General features: G+C 46.9%; 1 protein-coding gene across 2 annotated transcripts in view; it reads right to left on the bottom strand.

Annotated features, from left to right (window-relative positions):
* Positions 1–3409: 3409 nt before the first annotated feature.
* The window catches only part of LOC149367681 (transmembrane protein 117-like), a 205759-nt gene continuing 189446 nt past the window's right edge, over positions 3410–19722 (bottom strand). For both annotated transcript variants that reach the window (XM_089556825.1, XM_089556818.1), the window contains 3 exons: positions 16148–16303; positions 8987–9156; positions 3410–7370 (listed from right to left, as the gene is read on the bottom strand). In XM_089556825.1, the coding sequence (XP_089412951.1) occupies positions 7152–7370; positions 8987–9156; positions 16148–16303 (545 nt within the window). In that variant the 3' untranslated portion in view covers positions 3410–7151. The remainder of the gene's footprint in view (positions 7371–8986; positions 9157–16147; positions 16304–19722) is intronic.

The raw sequence follows: 19722 nt of genomic DNA, 5'->3' as shown, positions 1-19722 counted from the left end.
TTACTGTTTTGTGCTTTCTTGAAGTTAGCACCGTCATATCTCTATAGAAAAGACATCCAAATATGAGCTTCAGCAGTTTGATAGGTGTTTGCATAGATTGTAATGCACAGTTACTGCCAATCTGCTAGAAGCCATTTTTGATTAAGGACCTGCAAACAAGATGCAAAAACGTTTTATGTATGGATTTTGACAAATTTTATAAAAACAGCTATAGCTTGCAGACAGACAAAAATAATGGAGCACAAATAAAAACATCCATATATTTACTCAAACGATTTTCAGGAACTAACTTTAATATATTTCATCTGATTCATCACCAAAGTGGGCCAAAACAGCCGAGCACTTAGGTGCGGAACTCCACTCTCAGTCATTAATAATTTCGCGTGATTCGAAAAACTTTTTGGGAAGCAAAACCAATTGCGGATCGCTTCTTTCCAGTGATTAGGCAGCAATATATAAAAATAATAAATAAATTGGAGAGGTTGATCGCCACCCTTTGTTCGATCTTACGTGGAACCACACAGCAGAAAAAAAACCACATATACCGGTGGGGTCCGTTCCCATGACCTCCAAGTTTCGCGTCCGGTGCTCTACCAACTGAGCTGCGGCGACGGCTGTCCAATCTTCTGCTTTCAGGGATGTTTCTGTGTAGTGTAACCGAACCATGAGAGTGTTCATCAGCGCCACTGTCATCCATAGCAGCAAAGGAACAAGATTGAAGCAGGGTGGCGCTAATGAACATTTTCAAGGTTTGGTAACATGGAGGTAACCTTACATCTAAATACCCCAGAAAGCAGAAGATTCGACAACCATTGCTCCGTTGGTAGAGCACCGGATGTGAAATTTGGAGGTCGTGGGTTCGGATCCCACCGGCGGCATGTTTTTTCTGCCGCTTTTATTAATGTCCCACTGGTGAAAAACTATTAAAAAAAAGAAATTCCCTGTGCTCTTTGGCGGCAGTGACTGTTGGCTTCCATCATGTATCTCCTGACATAGGGTAAGAGCGGCCTTGGGCGTGAAAGGTGAGGCGGGCGTGGCAGCCTGCAGTTGATGCTGACTGCGGGTGCAAAGACAAATCCGTGTGTATAGCGTATCGGCAAGTGAAGGGGCGTACTGCCCGCCCAAGGTCAAGTAAGAATAAGGCAAGGGGGATGGGGCGGTAAACGTGGACATCCCACCTGCCGTAGCGTGCGCCGCCGCATTGCCCTACCCGTTCATGTGATCTGAAGTCCATTGAATGACGATGGTTTTGGCTGCGCGTTCATGTCATTGAAGGATGCGCTGGGCATACTGAAGCGGAAGCTTCACTATGAGACCTCGTGCTTCAATCGCGGACCGTGTAAATTTGACCTTCAGCTGAGTTAGAGGTGAAACTGTGAAGAGAAAAAAAAATGGAATCAGTATCCATAACTGGGAGTCGAACCTGTGGCTGCGGGAACACATCTCCTTTAAGGGCCGCTTAGTAAGACCAGTAGGCTATCGCTGCAGCCAACTTGCCTCGTGTTAAACTGCATCACACTCTCGCACTGTGCATTGCAGAGCGTCGTCTTCATCAACTTCCACCTGCTCCATCCCACGGCACTGCCTGTTCACCGTTGCCTTCTACGTAGCACGAGTCCGTGCTTTCACTCCATTTCGAATGTAGTAAACATTCTCTGTAGTTTTTTATATTCTGTAATAATAGCCCTTGTAGCCTGGCATCTTGGTACGTTGACGAAGCGAACACGCGGAACGGTGCATTTGCTAACGTGGAAGCTCGTGCAACATTAGCTAGCTAGGCACAGGTGTTTTCCTCGTCGTAGGTGCGTGCCACGGCATGAACTTCTTCTCAGGAGCACTTGAAGGGGCACTTGGGGCTCCTCTGCTGCTCCGCACTTGTAAATCAAGGCGCATCAAAAACGAAACCACGTGGCCATGCAAAGCGCATAGCCAGCAGCAAAGCACCAACCGCCTGTTGCGCAGCCAAGTAGTTTTTCTTTGGTTTCCTACATTCAGGTTAAACTTTTTTGCAGTCTTTCTCATGTAATAAAAGTGTGCTAGCAGTTCTCAAACAAAACTTACACACTTCAGTACCCAAATGCATAACCTTCATGCACGTTTGTCAATCTTGGAGATCCATGGTTCCTTTTCGGCTGTTTCATCATTGCGCTTGTAGCTGCAAGATTGGCCTGCGGCAGTTATACCTGCATTTTAGTTATTGGTTTTTTTCCACCTTACACAAGCTTTTTCAGTGAGAGCGGTCTTTCTGTGGTCAGCAGCTGGTGTTCTATCGATACAATCCAAATTCAATTTCTTTTCAGTGTCGCTTTTTAAGATTGCTAATTGCTGTCATCAATTAATGTCTTCAATTAACAAGCCTATGTGTACGAGCAAGCAAAAGCCACTTGATTTGACAGAACCGCTATGTATTATTTCCAACCCAAAACTACACCAAAATTTGCTGTCTACCTCTTTTCACAAGGGAGATGAGCGAATGTGTTCTGCAGACATTGGTACCATCCTAAGCTTAATTCTGGTGACCTTTTCGTACAATTCAAAGGGTTGGTAAATTTTGCTAACGGCAAGGACATTTTTTTCCGTGCACTCATTTTTATCAGGATGGCACAGCTAATCTTGATTTGCACAGAATGGCGCAACTGGCGCAGCAATGGAAGCAACTGCGTTTCTTTTATTGAGCATGTCAGCAGTGACGGCTCACCCTACAGACTTCTTGCCAGCACACTACGGCCCTATCATAAGCCTGCCATTGCTACCTTAAAATAAAGAAAACAGACAAAATTACACATTCTAAAAAATTTAATTTCACACAACAGCTAGATAACGCCTGGACATTCGCGTTACACACTCGTAGCCATCCTGCGAGTTCATTTTTTTAATATTTTGTATTTGAAACATAATAAGCCTCTTTATCGCCATATACACTTTTGTTATTCAGTACCATTGTTGCAGATACTGTGAAACAGTTTCAACCATCAGAGTTGTCTTCACATTGCCAGCATTTTCTGCCAAGGACCTATCTGATTTCGGTACTTCTAACAATGAAGTTAGAACCAAGCTAAATATTGCTGCACATCTCATTTGATGTCTAATCCATGAGGGCATTACAAGCGGATCCCATTTCACACATTCTACCAACCACATATTCATTCTGTCAGGTTTCACTACTGAATGAGTGTCCTTGTAGTAGTTACTTCGAAAAAGAATTTAAGAGACAAAACGTTTTTCTCGTCCAGTCTACTGCCAGAGTAAACCTAACCCCGAGGTGCCTGACCTTACCACTGGTCGGCGTCACTGAATGCTTAAACATGTTGAAGCCACAATTTTGTGAACTGCAGATGGCAGTGTTTTAGTTCCCAGAGACTAAATGACTGTACGCTCTATCTCACACAACAACACGCCATTACACCAGTAAAAGCAACAAGCTTTATTCCTATCCACCCTTAATTGTGCACAAAATGCAGCATGTCCATTGCATCACAACATTCTTGCATGCAGCCACGACATCAGGTAGGTTCCACCTGAAGTCAGCACTTGTCCAGAGAAGACAAACCAGCAGCCACTTCTATCCACGTGGGGAAGGGTTCGGCAGTAGCCCCGCACAATCGTGGAGGTCTCCATCAACAGCCCATACCTTGCGTTTACAAATGCCTTCAGCGTCAACAGTGCACTTCTATCTCACTTCTACAATGAAGCTGCACGAACCAAACTGAGGAGGCGTCTGTGCATGAGAAAATCAGACAGGGCACTTACTACACACATTGCCTTTCAGCTTCCTCACCAAAGTGCAACAACAAAAGCAACACCGCGCAAGTGCGAAATGCCAAGTACACGACAGCAAAGGTACAGCTCCTATACAATTTGCACCAACAAACCAATGACACTTCAAGGCATCCATACAGAGCATGCGCCCACAGATAGGGCAGCTCGAAGATGGGCGACCCAAAGCATTGCTCAAACCGTTTCATACCAGTTCAAATGTGTTTTGGAACTCGCAGTGATTAGACGTCAGAAGAATAATTCCTCAGTGCGCTGCTGACCCCGACTGCACGTTGTAGCAGATATTACAGCGGTGTCCAGTAGCATTACGGTGTGGATGCGGTGTTGTCATACTCTGCAACCAGCTGCGTTCAGTGTCGAACAAGCGCACCACTGGCAGTTATGAATCCTGATGAATGCCCCTTATGGTCAGGGGAACCCACTGTTCTATAGCGCAATGGAAACTGAACCAAAAAGCATCACATCTGCAAGCCTCCCTAATCGGAACGTCCTGCGGACCACACGCGCTATTACGCCTTGAAGGCGTGGTCCATTTTCTCCGCACTTTGATCACCGGCAAGGCAACTGGCAGCACACTGTGAGGGCATCCTAAAGGTGTGGATTAAGGCAGGCATAGCGCAGCTCCATAGTGTGTTTCTCAGATCGCCTGACTGCTCCGCCCATGCGAAGCAAACTGGTGCACTTTCTTCTCAGCTAAACGCTGCACGCAGGCACCACACAGCAAATGTGAATGGAGAAGCAAAGCTAGCAGACTACGACAATGCGGACTCAAGGCTGATCACAAGGCCTGAAAGTTGTGTCGGCAGCAGTGTGTGCCGAAGCACTGAGGTCCGCAAACAACACTATCTTCAATCCACGAGCTCTCATTCCAGCTGCAACGAGGTGAGTGCAACTGTGACAGCACTGAACTGATGGGGCTAGTAACACTGTTCACGAGAACAAATTAACCATGAAGTTAACGGAGCTTACGGAAGAGAACTTACGGGAGCTTACAGAACGGAACTTACGCAAGAGAATGAGGCACAGGACATGTGGCTCACTGATGAGAGAAAAAGCATGCCGCGATCCTCCAGCCCACTGACCGAGAACTGCGTGAGTACATCTAGCAGGCACAAGCCCAAGTGTGCAGCGTAAGGAGGGACGCAGCTTTGAAACTGCAAAAAAACTGGCCAAAAAATTGCTTTTTGAAAATCATTGTATCTCATTATATCCCTCTTTTTGTTTATGCTGTCCTGAAGTTTCACACCTGAAACTGACCGAGAAGTACTCTAAAAAAATTGTTTCATGAACTGCGGATGCATTGCGCTTTGCAGGGAAACTCTTGAACAATGGGCATTTTTCTCACGGTTTTCTGCCAGATGCCCACCCTGTACAGAGATTTCTTCAAGACTGTTATCTATTCTGAACCCATTTGTTTCACTGCTCTCCTATGACTATAGCGCACGTCAAAGCATTCTTTCCTTTTGAAATTTGCAAACTTAAAATTTCTTGTACAAAATTTTCTCCGGACTCGAGATATGTCAGTGAACACTGCAACATCGCTGTAAATTCAAAATCGAAATTTGAGCTTCGGAAAAAAATTCTCAGAATGTCTTCATCAGCAGCAGCAGCAGGAACGCGATGAATGTTGAACCAGCCTTCTACCACATTTTTTTTTAACTCTGCAGCCTTTCTGCAAGATTTAAGGAAAAAAGATATTTTAGAAAACAATTTTCCGGAGATAGGAGAGTGAAATTTTGAGAGGGTAATCATATAATTTTCCGACAGTATGCTCACAAAATTCCCTGTTAATGCACCAAGAAATTCCAAAACTTTTACTGAAAGCCGTGTCCCCCCTTAGACTCCCTCGGTGGATCCGAGCCAGGAGCTCATATCACAGCGAAGCCTACAGAGACAAGGAAGGGAAACACAGCAAGACGAATGCTGTCAGCCATGATCGCGGCAACCTCCATTGCTGCATGCAGAGTGTGTCGAACGAGGCGCAGCAGCGGTTGGGCGGTTTAAGTAGCAGCTGCACCAAAGCAGCGGCCACCTTTCAGCCGGGAACCCTGTTTTTCCGGCGATCTTCTCTACAAATTATGGCAGTGACTCCACACCGGGCTGGCGTCGCCTGTGCACAAATTGGATACTCGCTGCTCTCCTGGCTTCTGGTCAGCAAAACAACGACCAGACAGCCACAGATGACAACCAAGGCTGGTGGCTAAACAGCGCAGCTGCACAACTGCAGTAGGGCATAGAGTGACAGTGGCGAAGATTGCACTGGATTGCCCAAGTTCAAGGGGCCCTCTCTTTCAGGGTTGAAAAAATAGCGTGCCTTTTGTGGAATAACCCAACAGGACAATTTTCCCAAGGGGATTTGTATGGTCGGAGTTATCAGCCACCGAAAGCTGCCCCTGCACTCTCTTCTCGTCATTGAACTGGCTAAATAAACTCCAACAATTGAAAATTCCCCACATTTTGCACAAAAAAGCCTCGCTTGTGAAAACAAGGTCAGTGTGCCAGCTGCTATGGATGCTTGTTGGAAGGTGAATCCAAAATGTGACCCTAGTCGCAGAACAGCCAATTTCAGGCTGTTCTGCCACTAGGGCCGAAATGGAGGCATGGCCGACTTTTGTCACCCATTGCAGCTGCATTTTCAGCAGGATGCAAGAGAGATCTGAGCAGAACACAATTACAGTTTAGTAATCCAGCTGGAAAACGTACTTCCAGCTGGAAGCAGCAGATGTTCCAGCTGGCTTTGAATAATTGACAGCTCAGAGGGCATCATCACTGGTTGCTAAATGAAGCTTTAAATGAAAACTTTTTCACACTGATTAATATGGCTGCACTGCCGTGAAAATGACGTAACATTTTTTAATTTAGCTATTGATTTATGGCATGTGCCTGAGTATACGTGCCATATTTTATTGTTCATAGACAACCAGAACTCATTAGAATTGGTTAATTATAATTATGCAAAGTTTGCTGCATATTTGCAATGTACGGCAACCAGTGACAAAGCATGGAAATTTACTTTACCCCATGCATTCCTCAGGTTTAATAGGGTTGTCCTGGCTGACACGTTCCCTGCACATCTGGATGCACCTGACACCTGATGCAAGAACGACAGGTGCTTTAGGGATGCGTGGTTACTAAACTCTTGGCTGATATTAACAATGTAGCCAACATGTAGGCCCGCTCCATAGCCTGCCCTCAAGAGGATGAAGCAGCACACCATCAGCTGCATCAAGACAGCGGTACGAAGAGTGCTGCCGCTGCAACTAAAGAATAAATAAATAAATAAATAAATAAATAAATAGCCTCTTGGCCCACAGTTCTCACAAGAAGGGCCCAAACAGGCTCTCTTGCAGCTTTTGTGTGGACAGAGGCGACCCCTAGAGGGGCCCATCGGCGGACTTGGTGGTGTGCCCCGTGGAAGACACTGCCTGGCCACAGCGCACGTCCCAGCAGACGACGAGCCGTGCTGCCTGCTGCTGCTGGCCACTGGCCGAGCGGGAGCCCTGCTTCCAGCTGGAGCGGAACGAGGGGCGCAGTCGGCCGCCCGCCGTGGCATCCGTCTTGGGCGGAAACCGGCCGTACAGGTAGGTCAGTGCCTGCACACAGGCAGTCCCTCTCACTTCTGGGCCAACCCACACAGGCAGTCTTGTGTGGTTAGCGCAACTGGTCAGCTCCTGGTTAGCTCAGTTGGTAGAGTGACTGCTCTTGTGATGCGGTGGTCGCGGGTTTGAACCCCGGACCAGGACGAATTTTTCTTTAACTGCGAAGATTCTGAGATAGCTGTATAGCTTACCTTTGTAGCCGCATGGCTGCGCTCGAGTGGACGTCAATGAGTAATTACTCCCTTATTACAGGTAGTCCTAGACCTAAAACGCACTGTGAACGTGTTTGCAAAATTTCCGTGCTATTTGCACACCCCCTTTTTGAAGTCTTGCTTTAAATAAAGAAAAGTGCACACATCACGCGAGTAAACGTGGTATTTGGTAGGTGTACCTGACCACACCGATGCTGCTTGGCGCACATGTTTAGGGCTCCCCGGGAGGAACAGTGCAGGGGAGAAGAGAGGCCTTCCAAATCATTCTGGTGTTGAAGCTGAGACAGGCTGCAGTGGCGATTCCCACATGAGTGCTCATTTTAAAAGGCTTCCCCACATGACACATGACATATCCAAGAAAACTCTGTGCAGAATAACACAAGACAAAGGGAGAAACACGCACACACATACACGAGCGCAAACTTGCAAGTGTATTCTCGAAAAAAATACATCACCTTAAGAAGCAGGAAGGGCACAAGCGTGCAATACCCAGTGCAACACGGGTGGGAGCACATTGGTGCAGCAAATATAGCATCAGTGATAGGCACAAGACAATTCATACTCAGCGGATATGGCCAGAAAGCAAGAACAAGAAAGCGGGTTATCAGTGTACGTGTTTCTCTCTCCGTCTTGTGTTATTCTGCGCAAAGTTTTCTTGAATATGTCGCTACAGCAACTGGCCCAACGTTCTGCTCTACTATGACACACGAGTACACAACACACATCGGCAGAGAATAAATGCCACTTAGGCTGTCTTCGAAGCCAACACGGTGGTAAGCTAGCCCACTGGGTAGAGAGAAGGAAAGCAGGAACGCGACAGTTGCAAGCAAGCTGACTGACAGCTATACCCAAGCAACAGCCAGGGTTAAGATAGGGCTCCTAATTGACTCCGTCGTGACAAGGAGGTGTAAGTCTTCACTGCGCTGCAGCAAACACCATCATAAACAGTTGATCTCCATACGGCTGCTGCTGTAAAACCAGGTGTGCTTCAAACCGCCGACAACTTTCGTTTGTACTCAACACTGCGTGCTCTTCCACGAAAAGAAAAAAAGTCGAATGCTGTACAAACTGCACACTTGTTTGTAGTACTACGAGGCTAAAAATCTTCCTCTCTACTACAGTGTCAAACGCTTCTCAAGCTGCTTAACAAGCTATGAAATGTGGTCGCAGTGTCCCCGTGGTAGCCACACAGTGCTACCACAAAGCAATAGGGAACTAACCAACATCTTAAGAGAACGAGAAAATGCCTGCAAGCTTCAGTGACCTATACCACTGAACCAACATCGTCCACACCGTGCACTCCTGGCCAATTCTGTGCTACCGTGCCACCTGTCAAGTGCACCTGTTCAGTTGGGAGTCTTCTCCATAGTTGAGCGCACTGAGAGGATAAGCACCCACCCCAAACATGGTGAATCCCAGCAGCGAGGGCAGAAAGGCGAGCCCCTTCACAGACAGGGGGTAGCCCAGGTATCGCGAGTTCATCAGGATGTCCTCTTCCACCAGGCTGCGGTTGGTGGCTGCGCTCAGCTGGTTCAGGCGGTACTCCAGCGTCCACAGCGTCCGGTTGCCTGCACAGTACAGCAGCCCGTCCAACTGTACTGCAGAAATTTTGCAACTGTTCCCCAAGAGAACTGCTAATAAATAAACCGCATGGTTGTCTTAGTCAGCCATGCTCCACTGGTACATACTCACTGCTCCCATCTGCGCTCACAAACACAAATGAGCTGCAAACACCACACAGTGACACGTGCAGAAGATTGCATGGTGGACCCATCATGTGCCAAAACGGGACTGATTGGCCACACAATGTCCTGCTAGGAATGCACAATGGGCCGTACAGCATGGTCCTGGCCTTGTTTTGCAGGAGTCATGATCATCATCATCAGCCTGACTACACCCACTGCAGGGCAAGGGCCTCTCCCATGTCTCTCCAGTTAATCCTGTCCTTCACCAGTTGCGGCCACCATATCCCTGCACACTTCTTAATCTCATCTGCCCACCCCCTGCCCCCTGCTACGTTTGCCTCCTCTTTGAATCCACTCCGTTACCCTTAAGGACCAGCGGTTATCCTGCCTTCGCATTACATCACTGTTACAAATGAGGCAGAGTAACCCAGTTGTTTTTATTCTTCCTTCAGCGACTGCCTGTCGGTCTAAAGCCTTTGACAAAGGTCAAGGCAAGTGGACGCTGACGGCCAGAGGTGGGCCACCAGTGAGCAGCAAGGTTTCAGGCTTTTAGACTTTTATAGTTTGTGTAGTTCTTCAGCTGTAGCACAGAATCCATACAAAATAGAGCCGCTCATTTCATCACACATAAGAACAATCCCCATTCGAGCATCACTAAGATCAAACTTGATATCTTCCTCGAACCATTAGATATTCGTCGCTCCATCGCTCTTTTATGCTTACTTCATAAATATCGTCACAGCACCAGGCCATCTCCCTTGCCCCTCGAAGAGCCTTCAGGCATTTCACACCACCTACATAATCAGTATAGCATTAAATGCATATATGGAAGAACCCTAGCGTTCAATTCATCTGCACTTCCACGTGCCATTGTTCTTTGGAATGATCTTCCCAACTGTATCGCATCTATCGGCAACCACCAATCATTTCAAGACCAGCTGCACAAACATTTTCTTTAACGACATTGTGTCTTGTTACAGGTTGTTCTGTCTTGTTCTCTTTTCTTCTCGTTGGTAATGTATTAAGTTTTGGTTTCTCGTGCAATTTCAACCATTCGTATTTTTATTATGGCTACTGCTTTTTCTTTAGATGTGTATTGGGCGCATCCGATGCATTCTTTCTGCTATTTTACTTTTTTGTTGCTCATAGTGATGTATGTCTTGTAGTTACGTTTTGCCCTGTATATTTATAATTGTTCTTACTTTGTGCCTTGTATTGTGTGTTGTATTTAACTAATTGTTCCTACTGTGCTTAATCTGTTGTTTTTGCTCCCCTTACTCTATGCCCTTCTGGGCCCAGTAAGGTATTTTGAATAAATAAATAAATAAAACAGTTCTGATCACGCTGTGGAATAATGATTGCCACTGCAGCTTCATCACCAGGAATGCACCGAAAATTAAGTCGGAGCTCCATGTGCAGGTGTATCCTTGAAGACAGGAGGTGTGATGGCACAGTCCTCCCAGCCCATGACGGCTGGCTATCAGACAAGTTGGGCTGGTTCCGCACTGACCAAGCTGGCTGATGTGCGCCACATTTATTCCCCAGAAACCCCGACATCCCCGGCACTGATGCAGCAAACTAATCTTACCACACCTTTATTAAAGAGGGCCAAAATAACGTTAAGGAGAGCAGCACAAAATCAGTCATTGCAGCCTGGCGCTTCAACGCAAAACAGGAGTGCTGGGTGCTCTGACAGAGATTAGTTTGGACAGAAAAAAAAAAATTACAAAAATAAAGTGTCCTGTCCATGCCGCCAGAAGACACAACGGGCTTGGTTGCTCTGACAGCAGGTTTGGTGCTTTCCTCCAGCATGCCTTCACCAGAATCTTGCCCACACCCGGTGCAGTCAAGGCCATCCGGGGTTGGCTGCTGCTGAACTGTGCTGAGGCTTGGAGCGACGTCCGGAACCTTTGGCGTTAGGTGTATGCACACACCCGCCTCCAGGTTGGCCCAAAAGCCTAGTGTTTTGTCTCCTAGTCACATCTCATATTCTGCTTCTGTAGCGCTTTAGCCTAGCGGTCTGTATGTATCAGGCACAACACAGCCTTCAGCCTCAACTGCTCTGGAGGGCAGCAACCTCTGACCTCAAGAGGTCAAAGACCACTTGAGCATTTGAGGGCTAAGATCCCCCAGACCAGCCTTCTGCAACTTGCTTTTAACAGTCTGCATTGCACCGCTAGACGCTCGATGATCTGGTGGCATCAGAATTTGCCCCACACCGTTTCTCTTTAGGAATTCGCTGGTAAATGTAGGCCTGTTGTCAGACATAGTTTGCATGCATGCCAGCTGCTTTGGCAGATAGTGCGCAGACTTAGAATACTTCTTCTATCCACTTCGAGAATGCATCAACTTTAATAAAAAAAAATTCAGAGACAATCAATGTTTGTTTGGTTTATGGGGTTTAACGTCCCAAAGCGACTAAGGCTATGAGAGACGCCGTATTGGAGGGCTCCGGATATTTCGACCACCTGGGGTTCTTTAACGTGATCCAAGCAGCAGAGTATGTGTTAGCGCTCCCCCCGGATGAAGCAGCTGCTCAAGGGTTTAGACTGCAAGTAGGTGGCATGATTCAGTCCATCAATGACCCCTGCTCCACTCTCCTGATCCAATCCAGCCATCATCCCCCAGTGTCCCTCTCACCATCCTCTCTTCCCTTTCCCAATTTCCCTCCCAAGTGGAGTGGCTGATTACCCACTGTCCACTTTGCCTCCCACCGACCGAGGCATTAAAATAAGTGTTCTTCCTGTAAGGACCTGCACAGTCCACATGTAGCCATGACCAAGGGAACAGACAGGCCGTGGTGGATGGACAGTGGTCATGCCACTGTCTGGTGCGCCTGAAGAGTACAGCAGATTTGACGATTTGACGAGACGGCCACCAAACGTGGCTACGTGCAACATACTGCATTTTGGACACCCCTGGATGACCCAGACGCAGGAAACAGAGAACGTCACTCTGTAAGGATGTTGGCACAATGACTGTTGCCCCACAGTTCTCTGGACACTGAACTCATGAAAGTGTGCCTCATATGGTGACCACTGGCTTAGCTGGCATCCTGGCCATCATGATGCTGGGCCATTCTAAGCAATTCCGGATTCTTGACTGATATTTAATATTTGAATATCAGTTAACACAACTCCCAACAGAAGTGTGTCTTCTTTCGAAGAAGCAACAAAATATTATGCTCCAAAATGTAAGAAATCACCACAATCAGTCCATTTTTAGAAAATTACTCTTCAAAAACAGATCAATGTCTAAAAACTCCACATCAAGTCAGGTATTGTCATTCCCCAAAATAGAAGCACTTAACAGGAGAAAAATTTCAAGATTTCTGTATTTTTGAACGTAAATTTAGAGTCCCTGCATTCTTTTTTAATCTATTTGTCAATATCTCGATTTCTGTGAAAACAGCCACACTGAAGGCCAGAAAACACTATGTGGGCAACGGCATGTGGCAAAACAAAAACAGCCAAATGGTCGACCCATCCAATTAGTTTCACATATCAAAAAATTTGATAAAGTACTTTTTGCTGTTAGAAAGAAACAAACTTTTTAAAAAAGAGTCGCATCAGTGTGGCGCCAGCACCTTCTATGGTTAGGTAAAACACGGATTTTATTTCTGGCCTCACTAATAGCACTAGTTGATGCCACCAGTGTTGAACATATTGTGACATGACAGCCCAGTGGAGTGATTTCGCCATTTGAATTATTCTTAAAGGACATGTTTGAGCAGAACGCTCAGGGTATACAAGGTACGCCATGTTATTCACTATAGTTTTGACCTAAACACAGGATATAAAAAGCTATTCCGAACTTGTTAGATTGATCAGCATTTATTTACATTTTGCTTGCGTGAGGAATTCGCCTGACCACATAATTCAGTTCCCAAAGCTGTGGTGCAATAGCGCATGCAACGTTGCATAAGTCACTTGTATTTATCAAAAGGGACACCTTGCATGTGCACAATACAAGAAGTTGCGAGCCGAAGCTTGAGTTGTGAGACTGTCCCAGCCTTCAATTGTGAAATTCTCACCAGGCTCTTGATTATCTCTCGTCGGAGCCGCATCAGGTCCCATGTTAAATCCACATTTTCGAAAACAATTTGAGATTGTACCTGCAGACATATTGTCCCAAGATATGGTTTGGTTTCGTTTATTGGGGTTTAACGTCCCAAAGCGACTGAGGCTATGAGAGACGCCGTAGGGAAGGGCTCCGGAAATTTCGACCACCTGGGGTTCTTTAACGTGCACTGACATTGCACAGCACACGGGCCTCTAGAATTTCGCCTTCAAGAAATTCAGCCGCCGCGGCCGGGATCGAACCCGCGTCTTTCGGGTCAGCATCTGAGCGCCGTAACCACTGAGCCACCGCGGTGGATAGGGAGTGCATTGGGTCTAACAGACTAATGCGCAAATTCACATCCTTCCGCTCATTTTTCGCCAGAAGATGCCTCACTAAATGTCCTTTGAAGTGATGCTTAACACCACGAATGATTCCCGCGTCTAGTGGCTGCAGACTGCTGGTAGTGTTCACTGGCAGAAGCCTGACTGATGTTGTTGAAAGTCATTTGCTTTGGGTGGGCAGAACACTGGTCGACAAAAAGCAAAATCCTTCAGTTTTGGATGCTAATTTTCGGTCCAGGTTTGTGAGGAACTCGCGAAATAAACATGCAGTCACCCAACCCTTTCGGTTCCCTCTGTACAAAACAAGCAAACGTCCTGCTGGCTGGAAACACCTCCGCTGCCTGAACATGCCGATGACTGTGGGCTGCAGCTTCTCCGAGCCATCAGCGCTGCAGCAAAAAAGCACTGTCATTCGTTCCCTGCTTTACTGGCCGCCCTGGTATGCCTGGCCTTTCACGCACAAAGTCCTCTCCAGTTGCACATTGAAGAAGAGGCCCGCCTCGTACGGCATTAAATATGTTGTGCGGCGCATACTCCGAAATCAGAGCCGGCAGCGTGTTCAGCCAATCGTCGACAGCTGACTCGTCCACTTTCTTCCCTTCTCCAGAGATAACTCAGTACACAAGTCCGTGCCTCTCTTTAAATCGGTGCAGCCAACCTCCAGAAGCCTGGAAACCTTCGATTCCAAGAGAAAGTGCGACGTTGTCAGCTTTTTCTTGCAGTACCTTGTGTCTACGTTGACACCGGCCGCTGCGACTTCACGAAACCATGTCAGCAGGACCTCTTCCAGCTTAACATGCATTGCCGTCTTCGCCTGCTTCACGTAGGCACCGAAGTTCTCAGCGTTCTTCAAAATAACATCTCGCTACCCAACAATGGTGCAGAGCGTCGACAGTGCCAACCTTAACTCTTTTGCCAAATCGACAAGTTGCTTTGCTGGGTTTTCATCGACCTTCTTGGGTGTATCACGCTTCTCCTTAAAAGAAAGAGCCTTCCACTTCCGCGACATGTCAACAGCGAACGCTTGCGTCTTCGTTGCATTTTGGCAGACCACGTTGCACTCAGTGAAACGCACACGGCAGCGACGAACGACAGAAATGGACAGGTGCAGCCAGCGGCAGCGTCCTCCCGGCCAGCTCCCAGCAGCGGCGAGTCAACTTTTTTGATCGGCCAATGAGCTGTCAGCAAGTGGGTGACGTAGCCCTGTTGCGTAAGTGACTCACCTTGACTGGTCGGGTTGCTACAGGCAACGCGTTGTAGTGTGTGCCCATCGAGACCGGCAAAAGGGAAGCGGGAGCAGAGGGGGCTCGCCGGTACCCTCTCCCCATCTACATGGGCTCGCTTGCATGCGCGGGTGGCTGGTCATGCATTTTGTTGCGAAAACAACACCACGCAAGTCGCTGAGCCATTTTGCAGAGCTGACAAAAGGCCATACTGTGCATGCACGAGGAGCAGTGACATCACACGGCACACAGCTCGCGTGCCCCGTCGTCGCTGTGTGGGTGACTCAAAGGTGCCGCCGCCGCTCCAGGTCTAACCAGAGCTAAACCACTGCCAATTTTTTTATCATCTGTGCCGGCTTGCAAAATTGTTTGTATAATCCCGAATCATAACGCATTCCATACAATGTAGACCATTAGAGACACTTTCGAAATTCGTATCATCCCGAAATTCGGATCAACTATAATCATATCATCGAGATTCTACTGTATTGCTTTGTTTGTAATACAAGGCATGACCCGCATTATCTCGACTCATCGCATCCAGGCAGAGGTAATTCTATGTTGTTCCCGACTGTTGCAGAAACTTAGCACGCTGTATCTCAAAAGTTTGCTGTCACCTTTAAATTGAGCAGGGCTGAGAGTGGCGGGAAATCTGTTCGATGACCGCTGAGCACGCTTGTTGCTATGCCATCGCCGATTTCTTTTTGGGCACAAGTGAGCCAAATAATGAGTTTCGTTTGGAAGCCCTTTTCGCTGTCTTCCTGCACGCTGGACTGCTGTCACCAGTACGTGAAAATATACATAGTGCATAGAACAGGGCAACTTGCATCGCAGCTTGCATTGCAAGGATCACGACTGTAGAGGAATATTAGAAGTAAGTGAAGCTATGTTCCCCTGCAAGGATCAAGCTGTCAGGGAGATAGCAGAAGCATTTTTCATTCACAAGGCAGGCACCACACGCATTTAGCGCACCTTCTGTCCCGCTACAGGAGTGCGCCATTCCGATATTGGATAGCACCTTGTGAGCACGGCCAGATTCTCCCTCATATCAACCTGTATAGGTACTCCCATTCTGGGTGCATAAACCTTGAGTAGAAAGTCAGCATTTGCCAGCACCCCCCCCCCCCCTTCCACTCTGCCGTCTTTATTGTCTTGCACTACCATTTATTTGTTTCAACGCTGATATGCACGCATGGAAGGGGGCTAACGACCAACAGGAAGCATGCCTACGTAGTGTCCCCCATTTACCTGTTGCCAGGGTGGCATGGTTGATGACCGTGCGCACTTTGTGGTCGGCGCCCGTGTACTGGCCGTAGTCGGCTGGCTGGTAGAAGATCTGGTTCTTCCACATGTTCAGGTCCAGCAGCATCACCACCACAATGATGCCATAGTTGAACCACTTGCCTGCAAAACACCACCAGCACATCATCTCTCTCTCTGCTGGCTGCTGCTGCTGCTATTACCGCCAGTTACTGCCCCTATATACTCGCGTAATGAACCCACTCGTATAATCAAACCCACCCCCATTTTGTGGTTGAGAATTTTTTCTGTTAAGTATGTGTTAGCTTTTCTTGGTGCTTTCCTCAGTTTTGTGCTAGCAACACGTATAACATCAAGAGCCCCAGTAGGTGTGGCATGCATGGCAAACTTGGCAGAGCACCAAGACAGGAGCACAAGTGTCGGTGACTTGCTCAGTGAAGCGCTTAGAGAGACAGCGAGAACTTTAAATCAGGGCGCTATAAAACATCCTCCACAATGAAATGCTACGGAAGGAGCAGAACCTTCAGATCCCCAAGCCATTTGTCAAGCTCCAGATTGGGAGCAAAAATGCCTAACCCCCTCTCACACCACAGCTAATGCTTAAACATTCATGCCACACACTCATAACCATCCTGACAGTTTCTTTTTACATCGTGTAAAAAGCGCGCCTGACCTCCAGGGCCAATGTTCTGCATGTTCGTTTCATCTCACCACCATTGGCCAGCGCCGTCGCCCATCAAAAATTCGTCGGATTGAGCCATAATACAGCAAACACCTTTCGCAGTGAGCGATGATAAACACCAGTGACACGAACTAAGCTGACTACATGCATTTTTGATGATGCATAGACAGACGGGTGAACCGGCAAGCAGGTGGACATATGATCCGAAATTTAAACGGGTTAGCTGCTGGACTAGTTGGTGTTATTTATTTTTCTATTTGCAATTATTGTTGGCCGTGGGGCCGTTACAGTGGTGGGGCCTGACACTTGAAGAGTAACATGTTTCCTTATGATTATACAAAAATACAAAGTTCGTCTTCATCTATACAATCATTTTCTTGCAGCGCAATGTTTCTCTTTTTCTACAGAAGCAGTGTTAATAAATATTCACTTCAAAAACAGTTATTTCACGCAGAAAAGGAAAAAAAGAAAAACATTTCTACATTTCCGGCCTTCACCTTAGGCGAGATGCAATCACGAAGTCATTAGGCGTATGACATTGAAAGAACTTTTTAGTGTGAAATGGAGATAGCTTTTTCGAACATTGTTAATGTACTGGACTGTAAGAGAGACGCTGGTAAATCATTCCATTCTGCTATTGTCCTCGGAAAGAAAGAATTATCATACACGTTAATGCGTGGGTCCAGGGTTTGGTAACAGTATTCATTGCTTGCTCTCAGATGTGTAAGTTGTTTTCGGACCAAGTAATATGAACTATTGTTATTGAAGAAATTTCTTGAGAGCTGAAATGAAAATTTTAGTCTGATCATTCAGCGATGTTCGGCTAGAGGTGGCAAATTGAGAAGACACAGCATCTCTGTTACAGAATCAGTACGCGCATATCTGGACATTATAAATCGAGCTGCTCTTCTTTGCACACTTTCAAGTTTTTTTATTAAACCACTTTCTACAGGATCCCATATAATGCAGGCATATTTTAATGTTGGTCGTACAAAAGTTAAATAGGCAGATAACTTGGCAGACTGTGAGGACAGTTTCAATCTTCAGCGCAAAAACCAGAGTTCCTTTTCAGCGGCTGAACATATTTTAGTACATGATTCTTCCAGCTTAGATCTCTAGAAATGAGGACTCCAAGGTATTTAAGTGTTTCTGCTGTGGTAAGTGCAGTAGATCCTAGCATATCGCAGTACTCATGGGCATGTTTGGCCCTGTTTGTGAAGCACAAAACTACTGTTTTCTCTTCATTGATTTTCATTTACCAGCATTGGCAGACGGACATAATAAAAGGATTTTAGCGCCAAGACATACAACACACCAGAAAGAAGACAGAAGGCCCCCAGAAAGTTGACTCTGCTAAGCTATCGCTTGACTTGCAAAAAGCAAAAGTTCGGTCAGCTGTCAGAAATGACATGGTCAGTGTTTCGTAAAATGTGCCACCAATGTAGTCCACAAAATTCCCGTCTTGTGGAAAATCCTACAATGGCCAGACAGGGTATTGCGTGAGCGACCGACTTAGCGAACATGGGAAAAAATATGAACAATAGTGAGGGTGAGCAACTTGATGAACAGTGCAGGGCTCGCACCAACTGTATACCATGGTTCCGTGATGTGAACATTCTGGGCAGAGGCAGACAACAAATAGCTTGTGAAGCCTTGGAAGCATTTATGCAGGTTCAAACTGTGTCAGTGATGTCTGTTTATCTCTATGAAGCTGAGAAGAAACTCCTTTTATGCCTGCGATGATAAGACCTTTTAGTTGTATCTTTCTGTTTCCTTGAACACATGCGCATATGCAAAGGCTTTGTAATGGTACATATTCAATCGCTTTCACCTTATTAAACAGTTGTGAGTAAGTGCCTATGTTGTTTTCTGCTTTCTTTGTTGTGTGATGTACGTCTTGGCACTAGAATCCTTTTACCAGATCTGAAATTTCGATTTGCAGAAAATTGCGAAGTTTTTGTCCCGTGTTAATGGGTTACACGCCTTACATATCCGTGAACCAGGGGCGTAGCCGGGGGGGGGGGGGGGGGGGGGGGGGGGGGGGGGGGGGTGGGGCTTATGGGCTCAGCCCCCCCCCCCCTTCCCCCCCCCCCTCCCCCCCCCCCCCCCCCCCCCCCCCCCGCCGACATTTTTTCGAAGTGCCACGCACCGTTGATCAAAACAACCACCAGTGCCGAAAGTTCATTCTGGATTTTGTCTCCTACAATGTCTTTTTCAGACTAGAAAAGACATTTTGCACAAACATTGCTAAATCGGGTTGGATTTCGTGGCAACAGCCAGGCACCTGGAGTAATGTGACGCAAGGAGCCTCATCCTAGCACAAACTTTCAAGGGCCTATCGATGGCAATCGGGCTCGCCGAGGCATCTCGTGGTGGTGGTGAAAAACATTTATTGTCTATTAAATTCAGAGAGGTGATTGGGGTAGGGCCCTATTGGCCCTTTCCCCTCGCAATACTAGGTGGAGCCCCTATTCCGGGGCCCCATTGGCAAGGCTTTTTGGGTCTTTAGGTCTTGAGAGTGGCCGCGGAGTCTACGGAGCCACACATTTCAATTCTGAAACTTAGTGGGCATAAACTTCCCATAAACTTTTGACGCAAAAGCTGCACTGAGATTTCAAAAGTCGTGCTTTAGGTCTTCAAATTGGGAACTTCTATTAATTTATTATTCTTATATTTACATATTTCTGCATATTTTGCGGAACTCCTTGTTTCTACATGTGCTCGCTGCTGCGACTTAAACTTGGGTGCAACTACTCGCAATGCATGACCGGTGACAGCTGCTGCTGCACAGTACACTGGAACAGAGGACAGCGTCATTGAGATTTTTCCCTGGCTGTTGCATATGTACACAAATGTAAAGGTTCTTGAACGACAAAGATTC

This window comes from Amblyomma mixtum, chromosome 1 (genome assembly GCF_055824585.1).
Source record: "Amblyomma mixtum isolate Tamu chromosome 1, ASM5582458v1, whole genome shotgun sequence".
NCBI lineage: Eukaryota > Metazoa > Arthropoda > Arachnida > Ixodida > Ixodidae > Amblyomma > Amblyomma mixtum.
Note: the sequence above shows the minus strand (reverse complement) of the source record. Positions and strands in the feature narration are given on the sequence as shown.